Raw genomic sequence first — 27,914 nt, forward strand, 5'->3', positions numbered from 1 at the left:
GTCATTCACATTGTATGTGCTGATTAAAACTCAAAACCATCCCTAATCTCTGATAGCATGCAGCTGTAGTCAGTGTAGTCCTTGTTAGCCCTCCCATGATGTCTTTATTGGACTGCTGGAGTCACCCTGCTTCTTTCTCTCCTCATCTGCTTTTTTCTCCTCCTTTCTCTCTTCTTCTCTCTCCCCTTTCTCCTCCCTTCCCCTCGTCATCTTCCTCTGCATCCTCTCTCTCCTCTTCCCCCTCCTCTTGACTATTTAGGAATCACATGGGGATTTCCATTTCCCCAGTGGACAACTACAAATTTTTAACAGTCATTAATCTCTGGTGACATTAATTATGCTGTTGAAACTCCATGCATGTTTCGTCCCATCCCCTCCAGAATCTCTGCCCAAGGGCACCTGTACAATAGCTCACAGGACCACAAGGCTGGGAAAGGGTGTGTGTGTGTGTGTGTGTGTGTGTGTGTGTGTGTGTGTGTGTGCGTGCGTGTGTGTGTGTGTGTGTGTGTGTGTGTGTGTGTGTGAGCTCTCCTGGGGTGGGAAATGAGCTGAGAGACAGCCTGGCACTGCCTGTTGTCCTGGTCACCTGCCCCAGCCTCAGATCGTGGTGTTTCCTCAAGCAATAGTCACCCTATGGGCACTGCAGGCGGACACATATACTTGTATGTGCACACTTATGCTGTGGAATATTTCACTATGTAAAGATGGATTGCATTTGTTTATGTTGTGGAATATTTGTTTAACTATGTAAAGATGTGTTTCATTTGTTTAATTATATAAAGATGTGTTGCTGTTTACCTTGCCTGCCTAAGGCACCTGATTGGTCTAATTAAAAGCTGAATGACCAATAGCGAGGGAGGGAGTATAGGCGGGAATTCTGGGCAGGGAAAGTAAATAGGAGGAAGAATTTAGGTTAGCACTGGAGAGTGAATGTGAGGGGCAGCCCCTCCCTCCAGACTCCCCATACTCCTACACCAAGAACCCCATGCCCAGGGGTCTGAGGAAGGACTGGGGACTCCTGGGTTTGGGGGAAAGGAGTTCTCAAGCTATACCTCTGTTCACATAGGGCCAAGGTCTCCTCCTCATTTCCTGCAAAATCCCATGCCTCCGTGTTCTCTCTGTGGGCCTAGAGGCACATTGTTTGGGCTTCGTGCAGGAAGAGCCTGTAGGACTGGGGTGCATCTTAATGAGTAGGGTGCTTATCCAGCATGCACAGTGCTCTGGGCTCAGTCTCCAGCACCCATAATCCAGGCCTTCCCATAGTGCCAACACCCATAATCCCGGCCTGCCTGTAATCCCAACACCCATAATCCAGGCCTACCCATAGTCCCAGCACCCATAATTCAGGTCCTTCCCATAATCCCAGTACCCATAATCCAAGCACCCATAATCCAGGCCCGCCCATAATCCCAGCACCCACAATCCAGGCCTGCCCATAGTCCCAGCACCCATAATCCAAGCACCCATAATCCAGGCCTGGCCATAATCCCAGCACCCATAATTCAGGCCCTTCCCATAATCTCAAAACCCATAATCACAGCATGCCCCAAATCCCAGCACTCATGATCCCAGTCTTCCCATAATCCTAGCACTCAGGATGTGGAAGGAGAAGGATCATAAGTCAAAGGCATCCTCAGCTACATAGCAAGTTCAAGGCCAGCCTGGGCTTCATGAGACCCTGTCGAGGGTGCGGAGCAGAGAGGGAGCCTTTGAGCTTCATCTCTCTGGTAGGGCCTGAGGATCTCACCCTGCCTTCCTTGAACCCTGCATTCAGTGAACTTCCACTCTCCCACCTCCATCTCAGTATCGCTCCTTCAACCACCTAAGATGATGCACGTGATGGAGCCAGCCCGCCCGAGAGCTCTGCACCACAGGCTTCAGGATCGAGGGTGACTATTTCAGGCTGGGCCCAGGTTTCACTGCTACACCCACCAGTCATTACCAGGATTTTCCTATCCTAGGTTTCATTAGCTTTGCTCCTAGGTGGGGCTTCAGGGCCTCTTCAGGATCCCCTGTCTTCTGCTGAAGCAATGCTAGGGTCCTCAGAGGGCACAATGCATGTTTTCATCAGTGACAAGCCTCATCACAGAGCCAGGCACGATGCTGCATGAGAGGTGAGTGAACGAATGAATGAATGAATGAATGAATGGACATCCATGCTGTTACAGAAGGCACACAAGGAATGCCCTTTAAACATCTGCTCACAGGCCTCACTGCCCCACTCTGGGCTACACATGGAGTTGAAATACTTTGGCATTCAGAAAGGTCTAACTCCCCAAAGAAGGGGTGCACCGAGGAGGTGGGAGCAGCTGCCAGCAGCCTCCACTGGTACAGACCTGAAGCTACTTGTCCCTTTCAGGGACGGTAAAGTGGCCTCCATCCAGACAACAATGGGGTGGATGTGCTGGTGAACCCAGGAGCAGCCACTACCCAGGCTGTGTTTGTCGCTGGCCTTGACTTAGCCCCCCGTCAAGCGGGTCAAGGATGCTCCGTGTTTCACGGCTGCCCTCACCGTTCACCAGAACCTCCTTCCCACTGATTCATCAGCCAGGCACAAGGCACTGACTAAGGCATCCTGAGAGGTGGCTGCCAGCCCGGAGGAGGCGAGGGTGGCACACGCCACAGGGATGCATCGGGCTGCAAGCCAGACAGGCTCTGATGAATAACTGTACATTCTTTCCGCTGAGCTCGTTGTCACGGGGAATGGCAAGTGACTGTCTCCTTTCTCCCACTCCCCGAATCTGCTGTACCCCTGTGATTCTGGCAACTAGAAGGGAGGTAAGGGGCTGAGCCAAAATCTGGGAACAGGTTGCAGGGATCCAGAATGGATCTGCCTAGCAAGAGCTTCAGGAATGGGAACAGACCATGGTTCAGGCACTCTGTGCAACTGTTCCAACCTAGATTCGTGGAGCAAAGGCAGACAATACATACAGGGACTCTTCAGGCCATGGTGGGGAAGGTAATTACACCCACCACCACAGGCGCCTGCTCCCTCGGCCTCAGGAGGTCCATCTGCCTCCACCTCTGCTTCTAAATTCCCCTTCCCTCCTGAAGCCTTTCTATTGCCGAGGTAAACAACAGGTGCCCTCCTCAGATTCCACAAAGCTCCCCAAGAGTAAGCCCATGGTTGACCTCCCAATATCTCGGGACACAGGATTTAACAGCCAGAAGTTGGCACGTGGTTTCGTAGCCTACAGGGAGTTTTAGGAGTGGAGTGGTTGGTAGGTTTTAATTGAGGTTTTAAGGCCCTGTGTTTTGCTCCTTTTATTTCTGAATGTGTCTTGTGTCCTTTGATGGTAAGGAAGGATGAATTCCCCCAGGGAACAATCCAGAAAGAAACAAGAGTGGCTTTCCTGACAGAGAACCGGAAGGAAAACTATTCTCCCTGAGCCACTTTCTTCTCCTGGGGTTGGGCTGGGAAGACCCCAGGAGATCCTGCCTGCCCTCTCAGCTGCAGCCTGGCATCAGCCCTCCAACCCCTACCCTAAGAGGACAGCCATTACCACTGGGGCTCTCCCCTTCCACCCACTTGCCTCATCTATCCTGTGAGGGTCACAGGGCAAAATGGGGTCTGGTTCCCTCCCACCTTCCAGTCCCCACTCCCCTCCAGGTACCCTAAAGCCCCCAACATCCTTGCCCACAGAGAGCAAGAAAAAGCTAGCAGGGCCATAAGGTGAAGTGGTGCAACATTTTGCTCAGGCTGGCCTGAAATCTGCAATTCTTCTGCCTCAGCCTCTAAAGAGCTGGGATCACAGTCATGTACTGGAAATCAGCATCCTGCAGCTGCAGAGGTGACATGTGGGAATGGGCAGGGCTGAGAAACAAAGCTCCACAGGCCTACCATTCACATTTAAGATTTGAGAATACCACTTCAAGAGCTGATAAGACTCCACTGCCCCGTCAGGGGCCCAAGGCCTGAGAGGAGGGTACTGGGGGCCACAAGGAGAGGCGAACCAAATTCTGAGCTCACAGTGTTTCCTGAAGTCTTGATGCTGAAACTTTAGAACTACTTACTGAACAGCTCCCTCCTCTGACATCCCCACATCTGGAAAAGGAACAGCCTGTGTCCAGGTAGCCCATTCTCTATCAGGAATCAGAAACTGCAGGCAACGCCCCCTGCTTCCTCTTATCTCTATGTGTAAAAGAGGCCTGGCTCAGAATCAGGGACTCATAAAGTAGCGGGAGAGCAAGGGAGGTGCTGTGGACAGTTGTAGGGGAGGAGGGGAAGGAGGGGAAAGCTCCACCCAGTCAGCAGAAATGGATGAAGGCCAGGGGTCGCTTTCAGACTTTTCTGTAACCAACGTCAAGGCCACGCCCACAGCCCTAGTTTCCCACATTACAGGTTGGGAAGGCCAGCGAGTCCTCGGGAAATTCCCGCGCCCCTGCTGGCCAGAAAGCGCCAGAAGACGGACCTGCTTCAAGCAGAGCGCACTCTCCTCTTGGAGCGCAGGGACACGCGGCTCTCTCCATCTCAGCACCAAGCTCTGCCCCTCCTCCCTCCTTCTATCCCACCGCGCCATCAATCCCCCGCCACACACCACCACCACCACGTTCTCACTGTCACCACTCGCGCTCTCGGAAAGGAGACCAGCCGTCTTCACTGGTTCCCTATTAAGTCGCGCGCAGAGAGCTCCGAGCCCTATGCATCCGAGCTCGAAAGACAAGCGTAGGAGGGAGTGCAGTCTCAGATCACTCGCCGCCGGCCGGCGCGATCTTGGAGACGCAGCGTGGGGCATTAACACCCTGGTCCTAGTTCCTGGGGACCTCAGACTCAGGAAGAAGGGTCCGTGGGCAGTCTGGGCCCGCAAACAGGTACAAGCTTCGGTCCTGGAACGTCGACTCCGCGTTCCTCGCGAGGAACATGGGCCGAAACGAATCCACCCTTGAATGCACTGTGTGAAGGGCCACGACGCCCTGCCTGACCCTAGGGAGCATGGATGAACCCCGAGTCAGGGCTCCCCGACTCCGGCTGAGCGTACCTCGGCTTCTCCCTTGTCATAGACAGCTCCAGCAGTGTGATCCGCCGGACCCCACTGGAACCCAGTGTGTAGCCCCGAAAAGCTGCGGCCCTTATGGTCCAGGAATCTGGGCTGCGCGCGGGCGTGGGAACCAGGGAGGTGGCCGCTCCCCTCCACCCCCACCCCCTGGAACAGACGACCGGAGGAGCACGCTGCCGGGGGCGGGGGTAGGGGGGCCGAGGGTGCGGCCTGTGTTAGGAGAGAAGGTGCAGGCGCGGGGAACACTGGGCGGTGTCGAGCCCAGCGTCCCCGCAACGGAGCCGCTAGGACTAGGCGAGCGGCAGCTCCAGACGACACACACCACTAGCGGGACTCCGCGTTCACGCCCCGGTGCACCCAGGCTCCGCCCCCTACCTGCGTCGAGCCCCCGCCTCCGCCGCGCCATTGGGTAACCCTGCCGCCCGTCAGACGAGCCCCTGCCGCCCTCCCAGGGCCCGGAGCTGCTCCTCTTAGCGCCAGGGCCGCCGGCCCGCGCCACTCTACCGTGCTGGATCGGCCCCAGACCCCGCAGCCGCTCCGGCCGCCTGCGGCGGGCTCAGGGCGAACCATGCGCCCTTCGAGCGCACCGCCTGCCCGCTGGTTCTGCGTGCTGGCAGGAGCCCTCGCCTGCGTCCTCGGACCCGCGGTGAGTGTGCACCCCTCCACCGGGAGCCCCGGGAATAAGGGAGCTGCCCGGACGGAGGATCTGGGGCCATCTGGCCATCGGGGGGCAGCAAGAGCGCGGTTCTCATCTTCCTCTCCACCCGGGACCGGATCTAGCCCAGAGGCGTGGGAGCTCGATGGCACCGGGTCCCTCCCAGAGCAGCCTAGAGCGCTAACCTCGAGGCCATCCAGGCAGCGGGGAGAGGCTGAGGGCGAGAGGGAGCCCCGAACTTGCTTTGCTTTGTGAGGAGTGCCTGTGCGGGTGCATGGAAGAGGAGAGCTGTGGGCGGCGGGATCGGGTGAAATGGGAGATCCGGTAGACTGTGAGGTGGGAAGGAGGCTGTGAGGGTCTGGAAGCGTCTCTGGGCATTTTGTGAACTTGTGGGATATGAAGACAGAACAGCAAATACACCGTCCTTGCCTATGGCCTAGGAAGGGGTCGTTGCGATCTTATTGATGACAGGACTCTCCTTCCACTCTACCTCCTCTGACTATAGGAAGGTGGGAGTTGGTGGCAGGGACAGGCATGTGCTGGGGAAAGCAGAGGGCCTTGCTCTGCCTCTGACCTCCTCTTCCTCCCACACAGATATGTGGGTGGCTGTGAATGGCTCACCAGGGTCACATCACAGGTAGATGCTGGGTCACCTCCTCTGAGAGGAAGGAAGACCGCAAGACTCAGTCTGCCCATTTTACAGCAGGACAAAATGAGGCCACAGGAGCCATGCCAGCCCTTGCCAGCCATACTTGGTTCCCTTTGCTCCCTTTACTCCCAGCCTGTGGACAGTCTTTTCCCTGGTGGATTCTGGTCTGGAAACAGCAGGTGACTTGGAGGAGGGTGGGGAATCTGGTCACCTAGTGGGTTCTCTCCCATGGTTACCTCCTTTACCATGGCCTCCGGATTCAGGATGAGTCTGTTTCCACCGCGCCAGTGTCTGGCACACCCTAACCTGGGAAAGTTCATGCCCTGGCATTAGCAGGCATTGTCCCCTTCCTCTAGCTCACAGTCCCACCTCCCAGACGCCAAGCTCCATCTAACGCTGGTCCTCAGTGTCACCGTCTGCAGGCTACACACCAGCAGTTCTCCAGCTCTCCCAGCCCTGGCTCCCAGCTTCTCCCATTCATTTTGGATGAGCCAGGGGTCCTTGGGCCACTGGAGGTTTCCAGGTGCCCTCCATCTAGACACAGCTTGAGCCCAGCCCTCCAGTACCTTCCTTCCTATCTTCCAAGGTCTTTCTCATTCAGCACCGACTCCCGTTCCTCCTCCTGTTTGCTTCTGATGGGGTCCCACGCTGACCCCATCCTTTCGGTCCACTAGCCTCCCCACCTGAGCAGTTCTGCCCCTCGTGTGGCGTCAGACTCACTGTCCTCTTAGGCCAGGTCAAACCATGACCCACAAAAGAGGGGGAAGGAGCTTAGCGTGGTATGGAGGAGGGTCCCAGTTCCTGCCTTGCTGTCCTTACTTGCTCCCTCCTGGAATGGGCACCCAATGTTCCTGCTCCAGCCGGACTTGGGGGGGATATGTTATCAGAGCCATAAAATGGCAGCTGCAGAGTTCACATTGAAGGCACAGAGCCTTATCACGCTGTTTATGGGGCCCTGCCTTGGCCTGGGAAGGGAAATCTTTGAACGGGGAAGCCAAAAAAAAAAAAAAAAAAAGGAAAGAAAAGAAAACCTCCACTGTGTCTCTAAAGAGGAAGTGAAGTATGTCCCAAGGCCTTCCATAGCTCCTGCCCCCTTGGGCAGCAGACAGTCACCCAGTGCCAGGCCAGTGGGGACACTCAGACTACAGACAGTCTGAGGTCCTACCTTGCAAGAGTCTCCACTGCAGGAGCATGGCACAACCAGGAACCTGCACAGTGACCTGCATGGCACTACCTCTTAGAACTGAGGGACAGGGCTGCTGTGACAGACGGACAGACAGGGAATCCCCCTTGGAAGAAGCAAGGCAATGCCCTGAAGTTTGGCTCCATGGCCGACCTTCTTCAGATGCAAACTCTGAACACAGGCTTTGCTAGCCCGGCCCCAGAAGGTAGAGAGCACCCAGTCCCCAGTTTCCATTAGAACCTGGACGGCCGGAACAAAGGGCAAGGCTGGCTTCTCTGAGTGTTCCGCAGACAGGTGGAAGCCACCTGCTTCCGAAGGTCACACCTCACCAGTCCTATTGGCAGAAAGAATTCCCACAGCACTGAGACCTTCTTGGCCACTACTACCAGCCTTTCCAGGGTCTTCCCTCTACTGCCCAGGCCTCTGGCCTCAGCAGATTGTACTGTGAACTTCAGGAAATATGGTGGCTTCTGGGCCAGGCTACCTTGAGGAATAGAGAGACAACCTCAGTTATGCCTGCTCAGGACTCCCAGGGCCACACTGAAAGACAGAACTTGCTAGAGGTTTATACCTCTGCATCCTGGAGTCTAGCCTCCTCTGAGGCTTCTGTAGCTTGCATGGGGGTCACAGCTTAGGACAAGAGCCTTAGACTCTGCCCTACCCCCACTGCCATGGCTGGTTGGCTTGGGAAACATATTTAATCTCCACAGAAGGACATGGTTTCCTCATCCCTGAAGAGAAAAGAGAACCCTTGGCCTAGTGTGGAGGAGAATTGGAAAGACCAGACTGGGCTGGAGCTAGCCCCACTCTCTAACTGGGGCCTGATCTTCTCTGAGCCACAGGTCTCAGGTGAGAGAGAGCTGGGTGTCCAGACAGCCCTGTGTGAACTCTGAAGGAAGAAAAGGTAGTCAAGATATTGTGTGGCCCATGTGACAGCTAGGTCATCCCTGCTCCTTGATCTCTGAGCTTGGACCTTTATCCAAGGCAGGCAAGATCCGTGGAGTGGGTGGCGTGTCCTCATGAGGTGTCTTCAGGAGGTGACAAGGCCTCTCAGAGGAGGCGGGACATCTCACAGTGAGGGAGCCTGATGGCAATCTGATTTGTGTTACCTCACCAGCCTCTCCCCGCCACCCTCCCGCCATTAGCGACCCCTTCAGTGTGGCTGCTTGGGTCACGGGTGAGGGTTGGAGGCTGGGGACTGAAATGAGCCTTTGCCTTTTCTCAGCTTCTCGGACTTTGCCCTTCCCTCTGCAGTCCCCGCATGGTACAAGGGAGAGCCTCAGTGCATGGAAACTCTCCTGCTTCTCAGCAGGGCCTGAAGAGAAGAGTTTCATCTGTCTACTACACGGACAGGTTTTGGGGTTTTTTTTATATACTTTTACTGTAAAATGATTCAAACATAAACAAGTAGAAAGACTATTATGATAAAGCCGTAAGCGGTGGCTCATGCCTGTAATTCCAGCACTCAAGAGACTGAGGCAGAAGGGCTGAGTTCAAGAGCAGCCTCGGTGAGAACTTGCCTCGGACAAATAAACAAATAAATGCATGAACGCACAAACGAATGACTATAAGATTAGCATAATAAGGGACTGGAGAAGTGGCTCCGTTGTTGTTGTCGCGTGTAATGTGGCGCATATGTGGGTTCATGCAGGTCTGTGAAATGAACGCTCAGACACTTGAGAATGAACTTGGCCTTTGTGGCTGCAGGGACTCAGTCTCGGTGCACCGAGGTGCTTTCCTTTTGCCTCCTGGCATTTTTATTGTTCCCTGTGTTTACACTTTAGCTAGTTGATTTCTGAAATATCTCTAAAGGAACTGAACGAAGCTTCCAAAATTACAATGCCAAGTGCGAATACCTGGTTTATGAGGTACCATGGTTTTAGTGTTTCCTCTAACTAAGTTTCAGACATCAAAAGGTATCTGTAGCACAAAGGATGGATTAGGGGCTGGGTGCTGACTCCAGAGCTAGGCCAGGTATGGCCCAGCAGGAGTTCACGGCTAGCAAGGGTTCCTTGCTAACGCTCCAATGGGCGCCTGGCTCAGCAGGATTCTCTGGCTCAGCAGGATTCTCTCTGTTACACTCAGTGGCTGAGAGCAGCACACTGGTTTGCTACAGAGGACCCATATCCGTATACTCACAACCACCCATAGCTCCAGTTCCAGGGCATCCAACACCCTCTTGTGCCCTCCTTGGGAGCCTACAGATATGTTATGTGCATACAGATGCTAAGATACACACACATACACATAAAACATTTTTAAATCTTTGTAAAAGAATAGTATAATGAACATACAAATATCCCTCAGGTTTGACATTGAGTCACTTCAATGTTTAATTTTTACACCACTTGTTTATTTTGGCTAAAGTATATTTAAGTCAATTAGAAGAATATTGAACTTCAACCCTGGTTCCAAATGCATCTCTAAAATCAAAGACCACTTGACTATATAACCATGATGTTCTGGTCACACCTAACACGATATGCATGCTAGTTTCCCTCTAATCCAATATTTAAATGTTCTCCAACCACACTTAGGCACAATAAGGTGAACAGTGACATCTCAGAGGGTTGACCTATTGCAGTGACTCCTCTGCCTGACTGATGGGGTCAGACAGTCAGCTGGCAGGCATTTGGGGTAAGAGTGAGGTGCCTTGGCAGTGAGCACGGGCAGGACCGCCCTCTATGCAGTCTGTCTTATGTGGTTGAAGGTACTAAGATCCGCATCTCTCAGGAAGCGCCTCCTCCTAGCCACCTTCAAAACAAGTTCTTCCTGCAAAACAGGGCACTGGAGGAGGGGAAGATTCCACAGGCTGCCATCTGTAAATTGAAGACTTGCAGCCTCGGGCTCCTTGAGTAGCTGGTGTTGAGCATTCTGCAGGGAGTATTGATACCAGCAGCATCCACAGACCCAGGGTCCTCTTCACCAGGGGTGTCCAGGACAACAGGGAAGAGACAGCTTGTGTGTGTGTGAGAGAGAGAGAGACAGAGAGAGAGAGAGTGACAGAGAGAGAGAGAGACAGAGAGATAGATAGAGAGAGAGAGAGAGAGAGAGAGAGAGAGAGAGAGAGAGAGAGAGAGATTAAAGCGAGCTGGGTATGGTGATACATACTTAGAATCTTAGCAGTCAGGGGGCAGAGGCTTCCAGTTTGGGGCAATTGTAATTAAGTGGCCATATACATTGACAGAAAAGTTTGTGTGGAGCACATATTTTGTTTTCCTGGGTAAATGCCTAGACTAGCCAGCCAGATGTACACCATGTACAAGGTGGCTTTTATGTGGGTGCTGAGCATCCAAACTCGGGTCCTCATGCTTCCACCACAAACACTTCACTGATGGGGCATCCCTACAACCTCCTGGAACCCCCAAAACACAACTCTGCACCCTGATAGCTCATTTTCCTCCTCCTCCTCCTCCTTCCCCTCCTCCCTCCCTCTCTTCTCTCTCTCTCTCTCTCTCTCTCTCTCTCTCTCTCTCTCTCTCTCTCTCTTTTTTCACTCTCGAGAGTGCAGCTGTCCTCAAGAGGAGCCATGATTCATAAAATGTGGATTAGCCGAGAGGGAAGGCTCACATTCCCACGTTCCTGAGAAAGAGGCATGAAAATACAAAGAAGGAGAAAGAAATCAGACATGCATTATGCCAGGAGCAGGCCCAGCCTGGCATGGGACGGGGCTAGGACTTTCCTAATAACTGCCCTGCTTTCTGCAGTCCCCTGCTGTGAGGGTGGTGTCCTTGACCTGTGAAGCCCAACATGATCTACTGTGCCCTTGGGAACAAGAGTCTTTTGGGGAACAGGTGGCCGCTGTGAGGTAGACTGAGTCAGGAGAAGTGTGAACTTAATGTCTTTGTTATACTCTTTGTGCAGATGTGCCTGGGTAAATCACCCAGTCACCCACCCAAGTAATGACCAACAGTCTGATCTTGTGGTCTTCACAAGGCTCTACCACCTCCTCACCCCTGCTTCTTCCTCAGGGGCTGTGGCTATGCCGTGCTCTGTCCAATACCTGCAAATATTTTTTTAATTAGAAAAATGTACAGCTCTGAAGTGGCAGTTCATCACATTGGGATGTGTGTGTGTGTGAGTGTGTGTCTGTGTGTGTCTGTGTGTGTGTCTCTGTATCTCTGTGTCTGTGTGTGTCTCTGTATCTCTGTGTGTGTCTGTGTCTCTGTGTGTGTGTCTCTGTATCTCTGTCTCTATGTGCTATGTGTGTGTCTGTGTGTGTCTCTGTATCTCTGTGTGTGTATCTCTGTGTGTGTTTGTGTGTGTTTGTGTGTGTTGGTGTAGCAACCACACAAGTCAAATTGCTTCACTTTCCTATTGGGGTTTCTCATGCCATCACCAATGAGATGAGCCCTTTAGTCCTCTGCAGAGCGTCTCCTCTCCCAGGTCCTCAGTTTCCCTCGATGCCTGTCATTATGTGATCAGGTTCAGGGGTGGGAGGAATTAAACAAATCTTAGTATGTATGATAATTTCTGTCTGGGGCTAATGCAATAGGGAAGATATTAAATGGGACCCCTCAGAGTGTCCTACCAACTACTGCTGACTCCTTACCTCTTCTGACAGTCCCAGATTCTGGAACAGGTCACAACAGCACAAGTCATTCATAGTGATTCCTCGTGCTTAGAATTCTGCAGACAGCACACTCTTCCTGACTTGGTCCAACTCCCTCAGCGGTCACCTATCTCCCAAAACACTCTTGTTCCCCAGTATCCAGCCACCTATAATATGACAGGTCTTTGCAAAGTGTGTGTCCCCTACCCTCATCCTTCTGAACCACATCTTTGAGGGTCTCGCATAGCCTAGGAGTCACACTTCAGAACTGACATTCAAGGCCCTTCCCAGGTCTATCCCTGCTTCCCTTCTGTGACTCTTCACAGTCAAGGCTTCCTGCAACCTCGAACATGGTGGTGCTTTTACTTCTCACGGCCTGTGTGTACCCTAGGATGCTGACTCCACCCCTGATTGTCAAGTCTTTCCTCGTTCTGTATAAACTCTCTCTGTGACCCACCCTGATACCCACTGTCCACCTAGATCCCACCCTGGAGCTTGTCCAGTGATCTGAAAACTTGGCTATATTTGTCTAGGGAATTTTCCAATGTCCACTATATGTCTGGAGTCCAGAAGGATAAAGAGGATGTTTAGAAAAAGGAAACAAATGAGAGAGGAAGTCCAAGGTCTGCCTGAATTCCTCGGCGATAAGGGCCAAAGGGAACTGCCCTGGCTCTGTCCTCCCAAGGGCTGTGGTTGACCAGATGACCAAAGGCCAATCTCTGGCAAAAGATTGAGGCTACACAGACTAAGGTCAAAGACTTGGGTCCTATATGAGGATGTGACTTGCTGGGTGACTTCAGGTCCCTCTCTGGGTCACTATTTCCTCCACATTCTTCCAGACAGTGGTGTTTTATTCAACTAAATTTTGGCAAAGACAGTTTAGCTACTGGATGCATACCTCTTCATGGTTCACAGCTGTCCAGGATTCCAGATCTCCCTGGGGGATCCTGGATCCATGCCCTCTCCTCTTTCTGACTCAAAACCATGCTCGGAGGCAGTACTTCTGGAGGGGCAGTTGCGTGGTGTCAGCCAGAATTTTATTAAAGAGTAGCAGGCAGAAGTGGCTAAGAACTAAGTGTCCCACAGTGACTCAAAAAGGAATGAATATCTGGAGAGATGGTTGTTGGTAACCTGTTTGCATTGAAATATCTGAAGAGATGGTTGTTGGTAACCTGTTTGCCTCAGAATATTGGAAGAGATGGTTGTTGGTAACCTGTTTGCCTTGAAATATCTGAAGAGATGGTTGTTGGTAACCTGTTTGCCTTGCAAGCACAAATACTTGAGTTAGATCCCTGGAGCTGATGTTGAAAATAAAGGAAGAAACAGAGGGAATAAAAGAAGGAAGGGAGGGAAGGTGGGAGGGAGGGAGGGAGGGAGGGAGGGAGGGAGGGAGGGAGGGAGGGAGGGAGGGATAAAAAACTGGGTGACTGGCAGGAACTTGAAATCTTAGTGCTGGGGGGTCTGACAGTCCAGCTTGTTTGGCACATTCTAGGCCAATGAGAACCCCTGTTTCAAAAAATAAGGTGGACTGTGTCTGAGGAACAATACTGTGGGTTATCTCTGGCCTCTATGAACACATTTATATATTTGTGCATGTGCCCATATGCACACACAAATATGGAACACCACTTGGAAATCTTTTTGGCCATTGCTCTGGTTTAAGAAGACCCCAAGAGTGAGGGACAGCCATTGTTCTGTCCTCAGACTGCAAGAATGGGCACTTTGGGTTCCTGAGATAGGAAAATTAACTAGCTTAAACCATAAACAAAACTATTGGCTCTTGTTGTGGGAAGATCTGGTTTCAAACATAGCCTGCCTCCACTGTCAAACAGCTCTGGATTTTCTCTGTCTCCATCCTGCCACTCCCCTCAGAGGCCTCATCTTCATGTTCTGTTTGTCAACAAGATTACCACAGAAGCCCCAGCCTCTGCTCTTTTGAGGTTTTTCCAATTCAGTGGGGAAAATTAAACCTACTTGCCTCCTAGCTTAATCCAAACTCCCAGGAGTGTGAGCCTTCTGGCTCAGAGAAGCCTGGTTTGGGCCAGGTGCCAGGCACTGAGGCCGGGAATGCTGGCTGCCTTAAGTCTTGGTGTCACTCCAATCCTCACCAAGAGGGTTCACCAGGAGCAGTGATGGGGCTGGGGTTCTCTAATAAGACCCTGGCACCAGAGGAAGGGAAAGTGATGGGGGATTCCCCTCTGTATGATGTGAATACCATTGGTTAATAAAAAAAAAAAAAACTGTCTCAGGCCTGCACAGGGAATAGAGGTAGGTGGGGAAAACTAAACTGAATGCTGGGAGAAAGGAGACAAAGTCGGGAGAAGCCATGGAGCTACTGCCAGAGACAGACGTGTTGAAACTTTGCTGGTAGGCCACGGCCTCATGGTGATGCACAGATTAATGGAGATAGGTTAAACTATGATGTAAGAGTTAGCAAATAAGAAACTAGAGCTGATGGGCCAAACAGTGATTTAAATAATATAGTTTCCGTGTAATTATTTAGGGGCTGGGCAGCCAGGAAATGAACAAGTGGCCTCCTCATTATAGCAAATTGGCACCCAACGTGGGGCCTGAACCCATGACCCTGAGATTAAGAGTCTCATGCTCTGCTCTACCGACTGAACTAGCTGGGCACCAACAAGCGGCCTCCTTCAACAGGAAAGCTTGTGAGTAGGCTTGTTCACAGACACAGCAGGCAGCCACATGTCCCATCCCGCCCTCATGTCACATCTCAGTGTGACAGGTGAGAATGTGAGGAGAACCCCCGAGAGTCGCGTGGATGAGGCCAAAACTCCAAAGGCATCCAGCTGTTGGCAGACTGGGCCTGGGAGGGTAACAATGAGACGCTGTGTGCCCCTAGGCAAACAAAGTGGAACAGCTGGCTGGCCCGTTCCAACTTCCTGACTACCCCACTCCCCACACCTGAGGATGAGCCAGTCACGGATCCCTAAGCTTTACCACTACAAGCATTCTGGCTAAAAGAGGTGATGCTTATGATCCCTAAGAGGGCACATAGATGCTGGGTCTCCCTGAAGCTGCACTTTCTTTCAATGGTTCTGCCAAACGATGCTCCGTGCCAGTCCCCGTGCTCCTTGTCAAGTTGAAAAGGTCTTAGCAGCCTGTGTCTGGACTCCAGCTGACTGGGTACCTTTGTTCGGTATGTGAGGTCTGGGTGGCAGGGACATGCGGAGGAGGCGGTCTTCCCATGGACCTGGACTAGGACAAACACAACGCTAGCTGGACCATTGGTGGCCTGGGAAATGATGATGCTCATAGGAATGAGAAACCTATTGGGGTGGGAGGGAAACAGTGGCCAAGCCTCAGCTTAGACCTCTCTCTGGATGGTAGCGGAGAGAGCCTGGCCGTCTGAGTGCTGAGCCGGTATTGACTGTTCGAGTTCTGTGTGCTTCGATATTGCAGGCTAGGGGTTCACCTTGGAGGGATGAAGTAAATGGAGGCCCCATGTCCTATTGTTTCACTGGGCTTCCGTCAACAGGGCTGAGTCGGGGGCGGAGTGGGGACTGACTGATGTCGATTCTCCATGCAGAGACTGAGTACAGGGTAAGAGCAATGAAAGGGAGACCTGGAAACCAACTGTTAGGTCCCCCTCTGGAGTTTTGCCCAGGCCCTCGTGGAGACTGGGATGAGGAGACCAACAGAGGATTGCCAGGCATGGTGGCCACTTCCTAAAGCCAGAGGCAGAGCCAAGCTGTCCTATTCAATTGCTTCCCCACAGAGGCCTTCACCTTCTACATACCCACAAACCCTCAAGGCCTGCCGCTTTCCCCTTGATCCCAGGCAGCTACCACTCAAACCCAGTGCCATGACTTGCCATGCTGCCTGTCACTCAACCCTGATCCTGAGCCAGGACATGCTGGCATCCAAGAGAAACGCAAGGGCTTCTCCAACCCCTCTCTGACTTTCTAGAGGTTCAGAGGGCTGGTGGGGCCTTGGGACTTCTTGTATGGCCTCACTTACTTACGTAAACCTCCCTGGTCCTCGTGGGATCTGCCTTAGCTTTTTCTGTGGTGAAGGAGATGGTGAAGCCTGGGCGAGAAGGGTCAGTATCCCTGTCCCAACTTCATGAGCAGGAATGAACAGAGGATCCACAGACGGAGGAAAAGATGCAGCCAGACTCCTTCGTTCTGCCCAGGCTTGGCCCCAGGAGCTCGAGGCTGGTGTCCAGCCTCCTCTAACAGGGAATCACTAGCATGGCACTATCCACGCAAGGGCGACGGAAGCAGGGACAGAGTAGCAGAGCTTAATGATCAGCAGAGAGTCTAGGGGAAGGCTCTTTGACCTCTGCCTGGGGCTGTGTCTCCCCCAGAGTCTGGGTCCTTAGAGCAGAAGAATGGCTCCAGAGCAGAGACCTGAGAGGGTCCTCAAGGCAGAACCTGGGGGTCAGTGAGAAAATTTGGGGCACACAGGTCAGGATCAGGTACTGTCGTGTGGGGTTGTTGTGAGGTGCAAACTGGAGCTGGGATAAGGGCTCTCTGGACCTAGGATGGGGGTTCAGTCTGGGGCTACGGTGAACATCCAGTATGGAGCTCAGATCCCTGGGAGGAGAACCGGCTCAGCCTTGGCTGGCCTGGGTCTGGCCCCTGCTCCTCAAGTCTGCGGATGAGGCTGACATCTCTGTCTGCTTTGTCCTCAGGGCAGCTGGGCAGCCAGCCCGCAGCAGGAGTGTGAGTTCCTGCAGATGATTGAGATAGAGCGCAGGCAGTGCCTGGAGGAGGCCCAGCTGGAGAACGAAACCACAGGTGAGTCGTGTTGTGGAGTCCCGGGTTCCCTCGCGAGCCCAGTCCAAAGCGTGGTCGGGTCAGGATCTGGGCCCGAGAAGTCAGGGAACACACAGCAGAAGGGCCACAAGGCTTCAGTGCTTTTCTGACCCCACCCAGGTCTGGGAAGTTCCCAGATCTTGTCTGGGAACAACATGGTAAACCACGGCTTTGAAAGTACAGACAGGTCTGCCCTTAAGGGTCCAGCCACGGCTGCTGGGCCACTTAAGAGGGGAGATCTAGTGTACTCGACCGTAGAGACTTTCCGAGATGAGTCAGGTGCCTCTCCCCACCTGCCACGGGAGCACCCCTAACTTACCTAGAGTGTAGATGAGACCAACTGGTCAGACCCTGCAGAGGCCATCAGGACAAACGAGGGCTCTGTCTACTTGGCGTGTTCGCCCAGGGTTGGGCAAGTGTAGAAAGGTGGGCAGGGTCTAAGGAAGCAGAGGGGCTGAGAGGGTGAGAGGCTCAAGGCTTGCTGTGTTGGGAGAGAGAGCCAGCGCGGTGGGGCAGAGGCAGAAAGTCAGCTGGGCTGCCATGCTGGGTCATCTCCCCAGGCTGCGCTTACTGTTACATAATAGGAGCAGGGAGCACCTGTCCAGCTTGCTGCTGACTCCTGGCTCCCAGCACCGTTCTGAGGCTGTTTTGTAATCTTTTCAGGTTCCTCCTTAACCCTGGTGCAAAGGCCCCCTGTGCTCATGAGTGTGGTTATGTAGTCTCACAGATGGGCCTGGCCTGGACCACACTTTATGGCAGGATGGCCCCTGACTCCTGTGGCCCTGAGACTGAAGCCTGGGTCAGCGGGTGACTTGACCTACCTACTGTCTATATGCCCCACCCTATGCTGCCAACTGCAGGCTGGTCTCGGCAGGCCTCAAGATGGCGTAGGAAACCTGGAAAGCCCAGACTCCAGAGCCCACCCCACTGCAGCTCAGACCTGTCCCCAGAATGGGAAATGGCCACCCTCATGAATTCAATGAGGTCACCGCTGGCACAGGGTGCCCGTGCAGTGCCAACGCCCTGAACACAGTAATCAGCCCGGGATCTGGAAGAAGGCAGGCATAGGTTACAGATTTCAGGTCTGCCCTGGCAGCTCCTGAGGCTCTGTCCACATTGGCGTGGGCACAGGTGGGCACCTCTGGCCCATGTCTGTCTGAGGCTGCTCCTGCCCCTCCAGTCTGCCACTCTGCCTGCTTCTAAGTGCATCAGTGTGTGTTCGGTCTGTACACTGTGTCTCTCCATGTCTACTCACGTGGTGGCCTTCCTATGCCCATTCATGTATGTTTGCATGTGTGTATGGGGTCAGTCTGTCTGGAAGTACATGTAAGTATGTGTCATTATGGATGGAAAATTATATAAAATTGACTTACTGGGGGCTTTGTGCCTATCTGCCTCTCTATCCATCTTCCCAGCCTCTTAGTTGGTTTTCCTATTGGGATCTTAGCCCTGAATGGGCACACATTTCTCAGACACAAAGTCATTTCGAGAAACCAAGCATTTTCATGAGTGTCAACTCCTCCATGCTTCCCAGCCCAGCCACCCCAGCAAACCAGCACTGAGCTGCCCCCTGTGAGGAGCTTCCTAACCAGCACGCCTACGAGTCTCACTTCCTCAGGTCCCTTGTCTGCTTGATGAACTGGGCCTGGTACCAGTTCACAGTTCACTCTGCCAAATGCAGAGTGCCCACAAGGCATAGCCCAGTGCCCTTCTGTTCTGTCTCACCTCTGGTGAAGCTGAGCACAGGGCCCAGCACCCCCCCCCCCCCCCCCGCCCCCAGCTCAGGCTGGCAACTTCGAAAGCTCGAGGTCTGGCAGGGACCCAGACACAATAGCTGGCCTGCAAAACAGGGTGTGCCCAGCACTGTCAGCCTGGGTACAGAAAGTCCAGCAGCAGCCAGTTTCCCAGAGAAATGCTACCAAGCCCTGAAAACCAAGAGAGGAATGTGTGAATAGGCAAGCGGCATGCCACACCTCATCCTGCTACTTTGCCTCCGTTTCCTCATCTGTGAAATGGACCAGTTATATAAGCTATTTATGTAGAGACTGAAACAATGTTGGGACATTCCAGACCTGGAGCTTGCTGATGTTAACTGAAACAGGTCCTAAACCATGAGCAGGTTTTCCAGCCTGGGGGGCTGCTGTACGTCCTCCTAGGAGCCCAAGATGAACCATCAGCCAAAGCAGCAAACCATGGGGCTCAGGATAGATGGGGCTCATGTTAAAGTGGCCGGCCCACAGGAAGAGAGGCTCACTCTGGATGGCTTCCTTAGCCTTCACTGCGGATACTGCTGCAGCACCAGGCGGTCCCCCCCACCCCTCCACTCCCCTCCTTGGCTGCCACATGATTGCAGCCCTGAGAGTCCAGAGGCTCTTCTCCCAGGTGGGTGCATCCCTCCACCTCCTCTTCCCAGGCCCCCTTCTTGGGAACTTGGGAACCTTCGGACCTGGGCTGGTCTGGGCTTGGCTCGGCTGGCATTGACTTTGACTCTGGGGTTGGGTTTCCTGAGCAAATCGTTGGGGCTGGCAGCATTGCAAAAGACAGCCTCCTTCAGGAGAGATGTCCAGAGGAATTGTAGACCCCCCGAGAGACTCCCCCTGGCATGCTCACCAGCCAGATCGCATGCTTTGCATGCAAGCTCTGTGAAGAGCCCATGTGCTCCACTGTACCCAGCGTCTCACGGGAACATCTCCGCTGCTGCCTTTACTAGTATAGAACACAATTCAGAAGATGCATACTTGTGTTTTTAAACAATGATGGTCTCTAACAGAACCTCTTGGGATGGAGCTTGCTGTTTGAATGTGGATGAATAGCCTTGTTTGTGTCGAGGAGGCAGGCTCGAACTGTGGGGTTGAATTGCTTGAAACAGCTGCCGGTAATTTGGTAATAGAAGATTTTGAAATCTAAATGTCTGTTTTCTCACAAACCATAAGAATGAAGGCCGCTCATTGTGCTGCCAGAAATATACGGCACTCTATAAAAGAGAAAAACAGAAAGGAGGGTGACGTATCAAGTGCCGTGTGCGTGTGCAGGCGTGATGGCTGTAAACCATAGAGGAGACAGTCTGAAGGTTGTGCCTATAAATATAAGCTCTGGGAATGAGAGAGCTGTAAACGTGGATTGGAGTATACAGCTGTGCTCGACACTGACTCAGATAGCGGCGGCAGGTGACATGACCATCTCACACTTTGACCAACTCTCGGTTAAGTTCAGAACACGGTGCAAACAGGCTTTGCTCGCTTTTCCCAGGGACGGCTTTCCCAGAACGCTCCACAGAGTCAAAGCCACTGCTCTGGAGCACCTGGATACCAAAGCCTCAGCTCACACCATTCAAAAGGCATATACAAGTGCCCAGTAGCTCATCCAGGATGAGAGACAGTGTGCCATGGAGCAGAACCAGTTAGGCTACCTGCCTGGCATCTCTGGTGCTTGTCTCTCAAATGTGGATGTAGCTTGGTTGGCAGTTAGCAAGCACAACAAGCCCTGGGTTTGATCCCTAGCGTTGTATAAATGGGGCAGAGTAGCGCACACCTGTAACTCCAATGACACTCAGGAGCTAGAGACAGGAGGACCAGAAACCCAAGGTCCTCCACAGGGCCAACCGGGGCTACCCAAGGCCCTGTCTAAAATAAGTAAATAAGTAAATGATGCCATGTAGGGAAGCTCCATCCTTATGGGGAGATGACCCTCTTTTCCTTCCCTCTGCAGCCTGGACAGACATGACCTCCACTCTGACAGGAGACCCTCTAGGAGAAGGAGGAGGAAGAGTGTGGTCACGGTGCCCATTTGTTGACAGTGTATCCTCTGCTTTCACCCCACAGGTTGCAGCAAGATGTGGGACAACCTCACCTGCTGGCCAACTACTCCTCGGGGCCAGGTGGTGGTCCTGAGCTGCCCCCTCATCTTCCAGCTCTTCTCCTCGATCCATGGTAAGAGCCCTGGGTTGAAGGCCAGAAGACGGGTCGTGTGTTGTGAGTGGAGCCAGCGAGGGGGCTTTGCCAGCTAAGGGGTACCTGGGGGACTTCACGGCCAGGAATGGCATCGAGAGGACTCGTGGGATTTGATTAGTTCTTCACATGGAGATAAGCATGTGGGAAGGGCTTGCTAAATATTTGCCCAGCAATTGATAACTGATTGACTGGCAGGTCAGATTGAGTTATGCCTCCCATGTTCTGTTGTCTTGGTTATGACTCAGTCTGTCACAGCCTAGGACAGATGACCTTTAGTGCCCTAGGAAACCGCCACACGGCTTTGTTTACATACCTTGTCATGCTCTATTTGATCAAACATTCACATGTAAGACAGAAAGGGAAAGGAGGCCCCCTTAGGACCCCCAGCCCACGTTCAGTCCGCAGATGAGGTACCTCCCATCACTCCGTGCCCCATGCTACACGATGGGAAGGGACTTTGGAAACTGCCACCTGCCTGGCCTCTGGGAGTCACCGTACTACGGTCACACCTTTAAGTGAGACCGTAAACAAATGTGTAGTGAATGGGCAGAGGTTCTGAGAGGGAGGAAGAGGTGAGGGCCCTAGTGTTGAGGATCTGAGGGGATGTGAACGAGCTACCATTCCTTAGGTTCAGCCCTCACCTCAGAGAGCACCTGATATGAAGGTTTCAGCCCCCGGGACCCATCAGCCAAATGACCTTGTGGGGTGAACAGCCTATGCAGCAAAACTTTTTACTATTTATTAAAAATAATAAAACTATTATTATTGTTAATCAGTTAATAATACAATACTCAGTTAATAATACTCTAGTTCTGAAGCTGATGGAGAGAATTGGGGGAGTCTGGCTGGTGACCAGATATACCAGAGAGTGTAGATGAAAGAGTATAAGCAGTCACCTTCGGTCCCAAGGGGGCGTTTGCAGGAGTGTGTGAAGGGGTGATGCTAACCCCCACTCCTGACTTTTGGGGTGACAGGGCTGAAGAAAGCATGCCCCCTACAAGGAGTGTCGGTTCTTACAGAAACTAAAAATAAGAGGGGTTAGAAGGAAGTCTTCTACTATGGCTGGATAAAATACTTGCAGGAGGGCTGGGGGGATAACTCTGGGGGGGGGGGGGAACTCCCGCTGCGCAAGCATGAAGACTTGAGTTCATTTCCCTGGCATCCTTGTAAGTACAGACATGTGGAGGGCGTCTGCGATCGCAGCATTCTCAAGACAGAGACTCTTTAAAGGCCGAGCTGGCAGAGATGGAAAAAAAAAAAAAAATCAGGTGGTTGGACAAGTCAGTAAGGTCCCAGGTGGCAGCTACAGACACAGTGCCCAGTCCGGCAAAGGTACGGAACCACTGAGGCAAGACATGGAACCAGGTACCGATGGATGGACAGACAGACAAGTAGATGAGTGGACCGGTGGACAGAATTCAAGTGGGCCATGCCAAGCAGTGGGAAACATGCTGAGCTGCAGCCTCGGGGACAGTGAGGCATTTTCTGTGCCTTGGCGCACATACACTGGGTGTTCAGATAACAGGTCGGTGAGGCCACCCTAGCGTTGTGTCCTGCTCCTTATGGGGTCCAGGTGAGGGAGGTTTTTGAACTCTTCCTTGGTCTAGGTGTGTTTGAGTATTTATTGCCTGGTTCTTCTGACATGGCCTTAATCTCTCCATGGGCCCACATGTTCTTAATGTGCTCTAATAAGTAGAGAGCATGATATCTTTCTGTTTGTGTGACTAAGTCACTCATCAGTCTGTGCCTTTGGGTTGGTGCTGCACAGGTAGCTGTGACTGTGCACACAAACCAGAGTCTTCCTGCCTCTGTGTTTGCACTAAAAAAAGAAGGAGCCAAATTCCGTTTTTTAAAATGGAGTCATGGTAATGTCTGCACTGAGCCTGTCATGGGGCCCCCAGATGCCCTGTGGGAACTTCTCACCTCAGGGGAACCCTGAGGGCCTGGGTCTGGGAGCTGGAACCCAGCAGCACCCGGGCATGGTGCGAGCAAGACTAAGTTCTGTGCCCTGAGCCCTGAGCCCTGCGCCCTGCTCCCCACGCCCCGCGCCCCGCTCCCCGCACCCTGAGCCCTGCGCCCTGAGCCCTGCATCCTGTGCCCTGCACCCCGCGCCCTGAGTCCTGCGCCCCGCGCCCCGAGCCCCGCGCCGTGCGCCCCGCGCCGTGCGCCCTGCGCCCCGCACCCTGAGCCCTGCGCCCTGCGCTCTGAGCCCTGCGCCCTGCACCCTGCGCCCTGCCTCCTGGCTCTAAGCGCCACTGTATCTTCCCTCTGTCTGTCACCTGCTTCCAGGACGCAACATCAGCCGCAGCTGCTCTGAAGCAGGCTGGTCACAGCTGGAGCCCAGCTCCTACTACAGTGCCTGTGGGATGGAAGATGGTGCATCTAGTGTGGATGAGGTGAGGGGGCCTTGGGCCTCTGTCCACCCTGAGGTCCACCTTCCTCTGGCTCACACTCCCAAGGCCTTGTCCCCTGACTCCCCCAACAGGGTATACACGGGACTTTTATAGGATCACACGGGTTGGGGGCCGGAGGCGCTGTCCTCAAAGCAGCCAAAATTGCAATGGAAACCCCCATGCTGGTTTGCCTCTCTATATCTGTAATCCCAGCACTTGAGAGGCTAGGGCGAAAAGATCATGAGTTTGAGGCTAGACTGAGTTATACAGGGAGATTCCCAAAATCCTATTATTTTAAAAAACAAATGAGTGGTTGGCAAGCGGGAGGGAGTCGTAAGTTCCGCTCGTTCCCATGCTGACATCCAGCATGCACAACGGAAAGAAGGACCCGCTATGGACACTCTGGGCACAGGGTCCATGTGCCTATGAAAACCGGAGCTTAGCTGCTCTTGGGAGTCCTGAGGACATCTTCCTGGTGTGAGGCAGGGGCTCCAGGAGAGTCTATAGCCAGCCTATCCCCCACCAACAATCCCCCAACTCCTACCCGAAATCCTTGCCTGCCTCCCCCCCAGCAACAGCAGACGGAGTTCTACAGCGCGGTGAAGACTGGCTACACCATCGGCTACGGCCTGTCCCTTGCCAGCCTCCTGGTTGCCATGATGATCCTGAGCCTGTTCAGGTGAGGTAGAGCCCCAGTGTGCCCCCCCATTGTCTCACCCTCAGACAGCTCCCAGTCCTCGCCCTTGCCTCTGCCAGGCTAACCATCCCAGCCTCAACAGCAAGTGGCCAAGATGTAGCCTCTAGAGTGGTCTTGTTCCCTTTCCTCCATACCAGACACTGAGAGAGAGCCTGCCAAAACACTTCATGCCCAGGAGTTCGGGGACTGGGGGTTGTCACCTTGGAGGAAAGGACTGTAACACAGGGTTGGGGGCCACATATCTTCCCACCACCTACCTGATCTTCTGGTATGGCATTAATCAGGGTGGGGTAGTCCAAGGCCCCTGCTCATCCCAGCTGGATCTGCCCCTTACAGGAAGCTACACTGTACCCGAAACTACATCCATATGCATCTCTTTATGTCCTTCATCCTGAGGGCCACTGCTGTCTTCATCAAGGACATGGCTCTCTTCAACAGCGGAGAGACGGACCACTGCTCCCAGGGCTCGGTGAGGACCCGGCTGAACCCCCTGCCCCTGCTCCTCATCCTCCTGTGCTTCTGTTCCTCCTTCTCTTTCTCCTCTCTGTCTCTGCCCCTCCTCCCCCTTAAGGACAGAACCACAAACACTCTGACCATGCCTCAAATCCACTCCTCTCAGCAGCAGCAGCAGCAAGTTGCTGAGCCTCTGTTAGTAAGAAATGCATGTGGGCACCTCATGGTGAGGGCCCAGATCCCCCCACACCTAACAGTCAGGGCCCAGGAGTCAGGGCCTAGAGCTCCCATCCTACCTCATAGCTGGGTTCTGATCTGACCTTAGGCAACTCTCTGCCTCAGTTTCCCCGTCTATGCAAGTGCTCCCCACATCCTTCCCAGCTCAACCCTCTTCCCTCTACACAAGGTGCTGGTCCCACACCACTGTCCTTCCCTCCTGGATCTTGCTGACTGCCCCCCTCAGCCCAGTCCTAGGTGTTCTTGGGGTCAGGAGGCTCAGGGAGCCCCTGAGGAATTCATCATCCTGGCTCTGGAGAGTCTAGGGAACCCCTGAGGAATTCATCATCCAGGCTCTGGAGAGTCTAGGGAACCCCTGAGGAATTCATCGTCCAGGCTCTGGAGAGTCTATCTCTGTAGTTGTTACTATTGTCCAGGCTCTGGAGAGTCTATCATCTCTGTAGTTGTTACTCTTTTTTCATTGCTATGACAAAAAAACTCAGTGTGAGGAAAGAAAGGTGTGTTTGGTGTGGGGGTGTAGTCCAACATGGCAGGAAGGCATGGAGGCAGGTGTGCAGGGCAGCTGGTCACATGACCCACCATCAGGAAGCAGAGAGATGAACGCCAGTGCTCACTTTCTCCTGTTTATTCCCTCTGGAACCCCAGCTCCTAGAATGGTACTGCCTGCCTCCTAATTCACTAAATCTTAAAAACTCCCTCTCTCATCGGGCTGTGGTGGCGCGTGCCTTTAATCCCAGCACTCGGGAGGCAGAGGCAGGAGGATCTCTGTGAGTTCAAGGCCAGCCTGGTCTACAATAGCTAGTACAAGGACAGGCCCCAAAGCTACAGAGAAACCCTGTCTGGAAAAAAACAAAACAAAACAAAAACTCCCCCTCTCTCAGACATGCCTAAGGCGTGTCTCCAGGGTCTTCTAGCTTCCGTCAAGTTGATGATATTAACCATCATAGTCCTCAAGTGTCTCAGAGGAACCCCACCCCAGGACAGTGCTTGAAGCAGCCAGGACTCCTTTCTGTGCTGTGTTCTAAGGAACTATAACTCCCGAGTGAGGCCAGAGAGGCAGCACACTTAATCCGGATCAGCAATGCCAGCTTCCATTGGTGGTGCGCTCCCAAGAGGGTGGAAACCCTAGGGGAACTGCACAAGCTAGGGCCAAGCGCAGGGCTAGGGAGAGGCCGGCAGCCTCCAGAGAGCTCATCCAGCAGCAAGACTGGATCTGGCTTCCTAACCCATGTCATGAGCGGCTCTGCAGAGTGTCCTCCTAAGGTTGGTGAGGCACGCCTGCAGCTGGAGAAACAAGAGTGTGACCCAGGAAAGGACTTTCCAGTCATAGGGAGGGGAGGCTGTCCCGTGGGGGTGCCTCACAGCCAGAGGCCTGAAAGCGAGGGGAGATAACCCCGCTTCTGTGTGTAGGGGTCAGAAGACAAACGGCTCCCCTGGGAGGGCGGCTTGAAGCTGTGAAATGAGTGAGGGGTTCAGAGAGGAGACGGAGACCCAGGAGTCCTTCATTCGGGTCCTGCCAGCCCAGCCACCCAGAGTCCTCAACACCCTTCTCCATGTCTCCCCACCGCCTGGTGTCCTTTCCTGCCCAGACCATTTTCCCACCAGTTCTTGTGGCTTCCGGGAGGAAGGTTCACCCTCCCCTTCTCCTTTTCCTCACTTCTGCCTCCCTTCCTCTCTTAGTTTTCTGTGGCTGTGGTAAACCCCGTGACCAGATGCAACTTGGGGAGGAGAGGGTTTATCTCGTGTTAGTTTCTAGTCTCTCACGAAGGCAGGCGCTCAAGGCAGGAACGTGGAGGCAGGAACTGAAGAAGAGGCCATGGAGGGGTGCTGCTTACTGGTCTGCTCCTCATGCCTTGCTCAGCCTCTTTCTTGTTGCCCCCTTGACCATCTGCCCAAGGATGGCATGCCCATCATGCGCTGAGCCCTCCCACACCAAACATCAATCAAGAAAACGCCTACGGCCCTACTCACAGGCCACACTGGTGGGGAAACTTGTCAGCTGAGGTTCCCTCTTCCAAACAGACACAGATTGTGTCACATTGACAGAAAACTAGCCGGTACCCCTGTTCTACCCTCCTGTCAGCCTGCACCACACTGTCTCTGAGCCCCCTCCAAAGCCTCAACTACACTCTATGGTCAGGGAACTCCCGAGGTCTTTAGCAAGGATTCACCCTCAGGGTCCCATTTCTTCCAATCCTCACTGGAGGGAGCAGAGAGCAGTGGGCTGGATATGGGGAGGATAAAGAGGTGGGGAGCTGGGAAGGGCTGGGCTGGGCAGAGAGCAAAGCGGAGAGAGGAAGGAAGATAGGGAGGGAGCAGGTAGGTGGGTATATACGCAGGGCTGCATGAGTCCTGGGCCGGCTCAAAAAGGGGGGGGGCTGCTATATGGGTGGAATGATTAATAAGTGGAGAGAGAGCTGGGTGGGTGGAGGGACAGCTAGGTGGGTGGGTAGAGGGACAGCTAAGGTGGGTGGGTGGAGGGACAGCTATGTGGGTGGGTGGAGGGACAGCTATGTGGGTGGGTGGAGGGACAGCTATGTGGGTGGGTGGAGGGACAGCTATGTGGGTGGGTGGAGGGACAGCTATGTGGGTGGGTGGAGGGACAGCGAGGTGGGTGGGTGCATTGAGGGATGAGCAGATAAACAGTTGATGAATGGATATCTGGATGGTAGATGAATAGATGGCTGAGTTCTCATGAGTCAGGAGGTCAATAAATGGATAAATGCATGCAGAAGGCTGTGAGTTGGACAGCAGCCAGGGATACATAGTGAGTTCTAGACCGGCCCGGTTACAGTGCGAGATTGACTGAAAACACACTCAAGCATGCATAATGTGCACACATAAACAGACAAATTTCTGGTGGTGGGTAAATGGGTAGGCGTATAGACACACTTCCTGTATGTCTTCCTGTCCGTCTATTGTCCAATTTTTGGACATTGTGACACCATGTTGTTACCAATCAAGCTCAGACTGGAGAACCTTAAGATCGAGTTACCAAAAATATGACCAGAAAAAAAAAAATCTCCTAGCATCTTAAACTGTCTTACCGTTTTGTGTTGGACCTCATCCATGGCTATTCTCGGCCACATGCAGCCAGCCACAGGCTGAGAACTGGGCATGCCCAGAGACACTGGGATCTGTAGCAAGAGGACACATTGACAGACGGATGATTTAAATTACCAGCTTAGCCCAGAGTGCCCAAGAATATAAAGTCGAGATCATAGGAGGACCTACTGTGTACGTCTCAAGAGCCTGACTGGGAACTGACAATAATGAAGTTGGCTGGGCTACAACCGTGTCTGTCCCCGCAACTAGAGGCTCGGCAGCCAAGGACCTGAGGTCCCTGAAGCTCCCTCCCTTCGCTCCTCCC

At 53.3% G+C, this 27,914-nt stretch overlaps 1 protein-coding gene across 1 annotated transcript in view; it reads left to right on the forward strand.

The window, feature by feature from the left end:
- The first annotated feature begins 5,456 nt into the window (after window positions 1-5,456).
- Window positions 5,457-27,914, forward strand: part of Vipr1 (vasoactive intestinal peptide receptor 1) — a 30,978-nt gene continuing 8,520 nt past the window's right edge. The window contains exons 1-6 of the mRNA XM_038322839.1: window positions 5,457-5,643; window positions 16,691-16,796; window positions 20,636-20,743; window positions 23,054-23,160; window positions 23,730-23,836; window positions 24,191-24,323. Of these exons, the coding sequence (XP_038178767.1) occupies window positions 5,566-5,643; window positions 16,691-16,796; window positions 20,636-20,743; window positions 23,054-23,160; window positions 23,730-23,836; window positions 24,191-24,323 (639 nt within the window). The 5' untranslated portion in view covers window positions 5,457-5,565. The remainder of the gene's footprint in view (window positions 5,644-16,690; window positions 16,797-20,635; window positions 20,744-23,053; window positions 23,161-23,729; window positions 23,837-24,190; window positions 24,324-27,914) is intronic.

Source organism: Arvicola amphibius, chromosome 3 (assembly GCF_903992535.2).
Source record: "Arvicola amphibius chromosome 3, mArvAmp1.2, whole genome shotgun sequence".
Classification (NCBI taxonomy): domain Eukaryota; kingdom Metazoa; phylum Chordata; class Mammalia; order Rodentia; family Cricetidae; genus Arvicola; species Arvicola amphibius.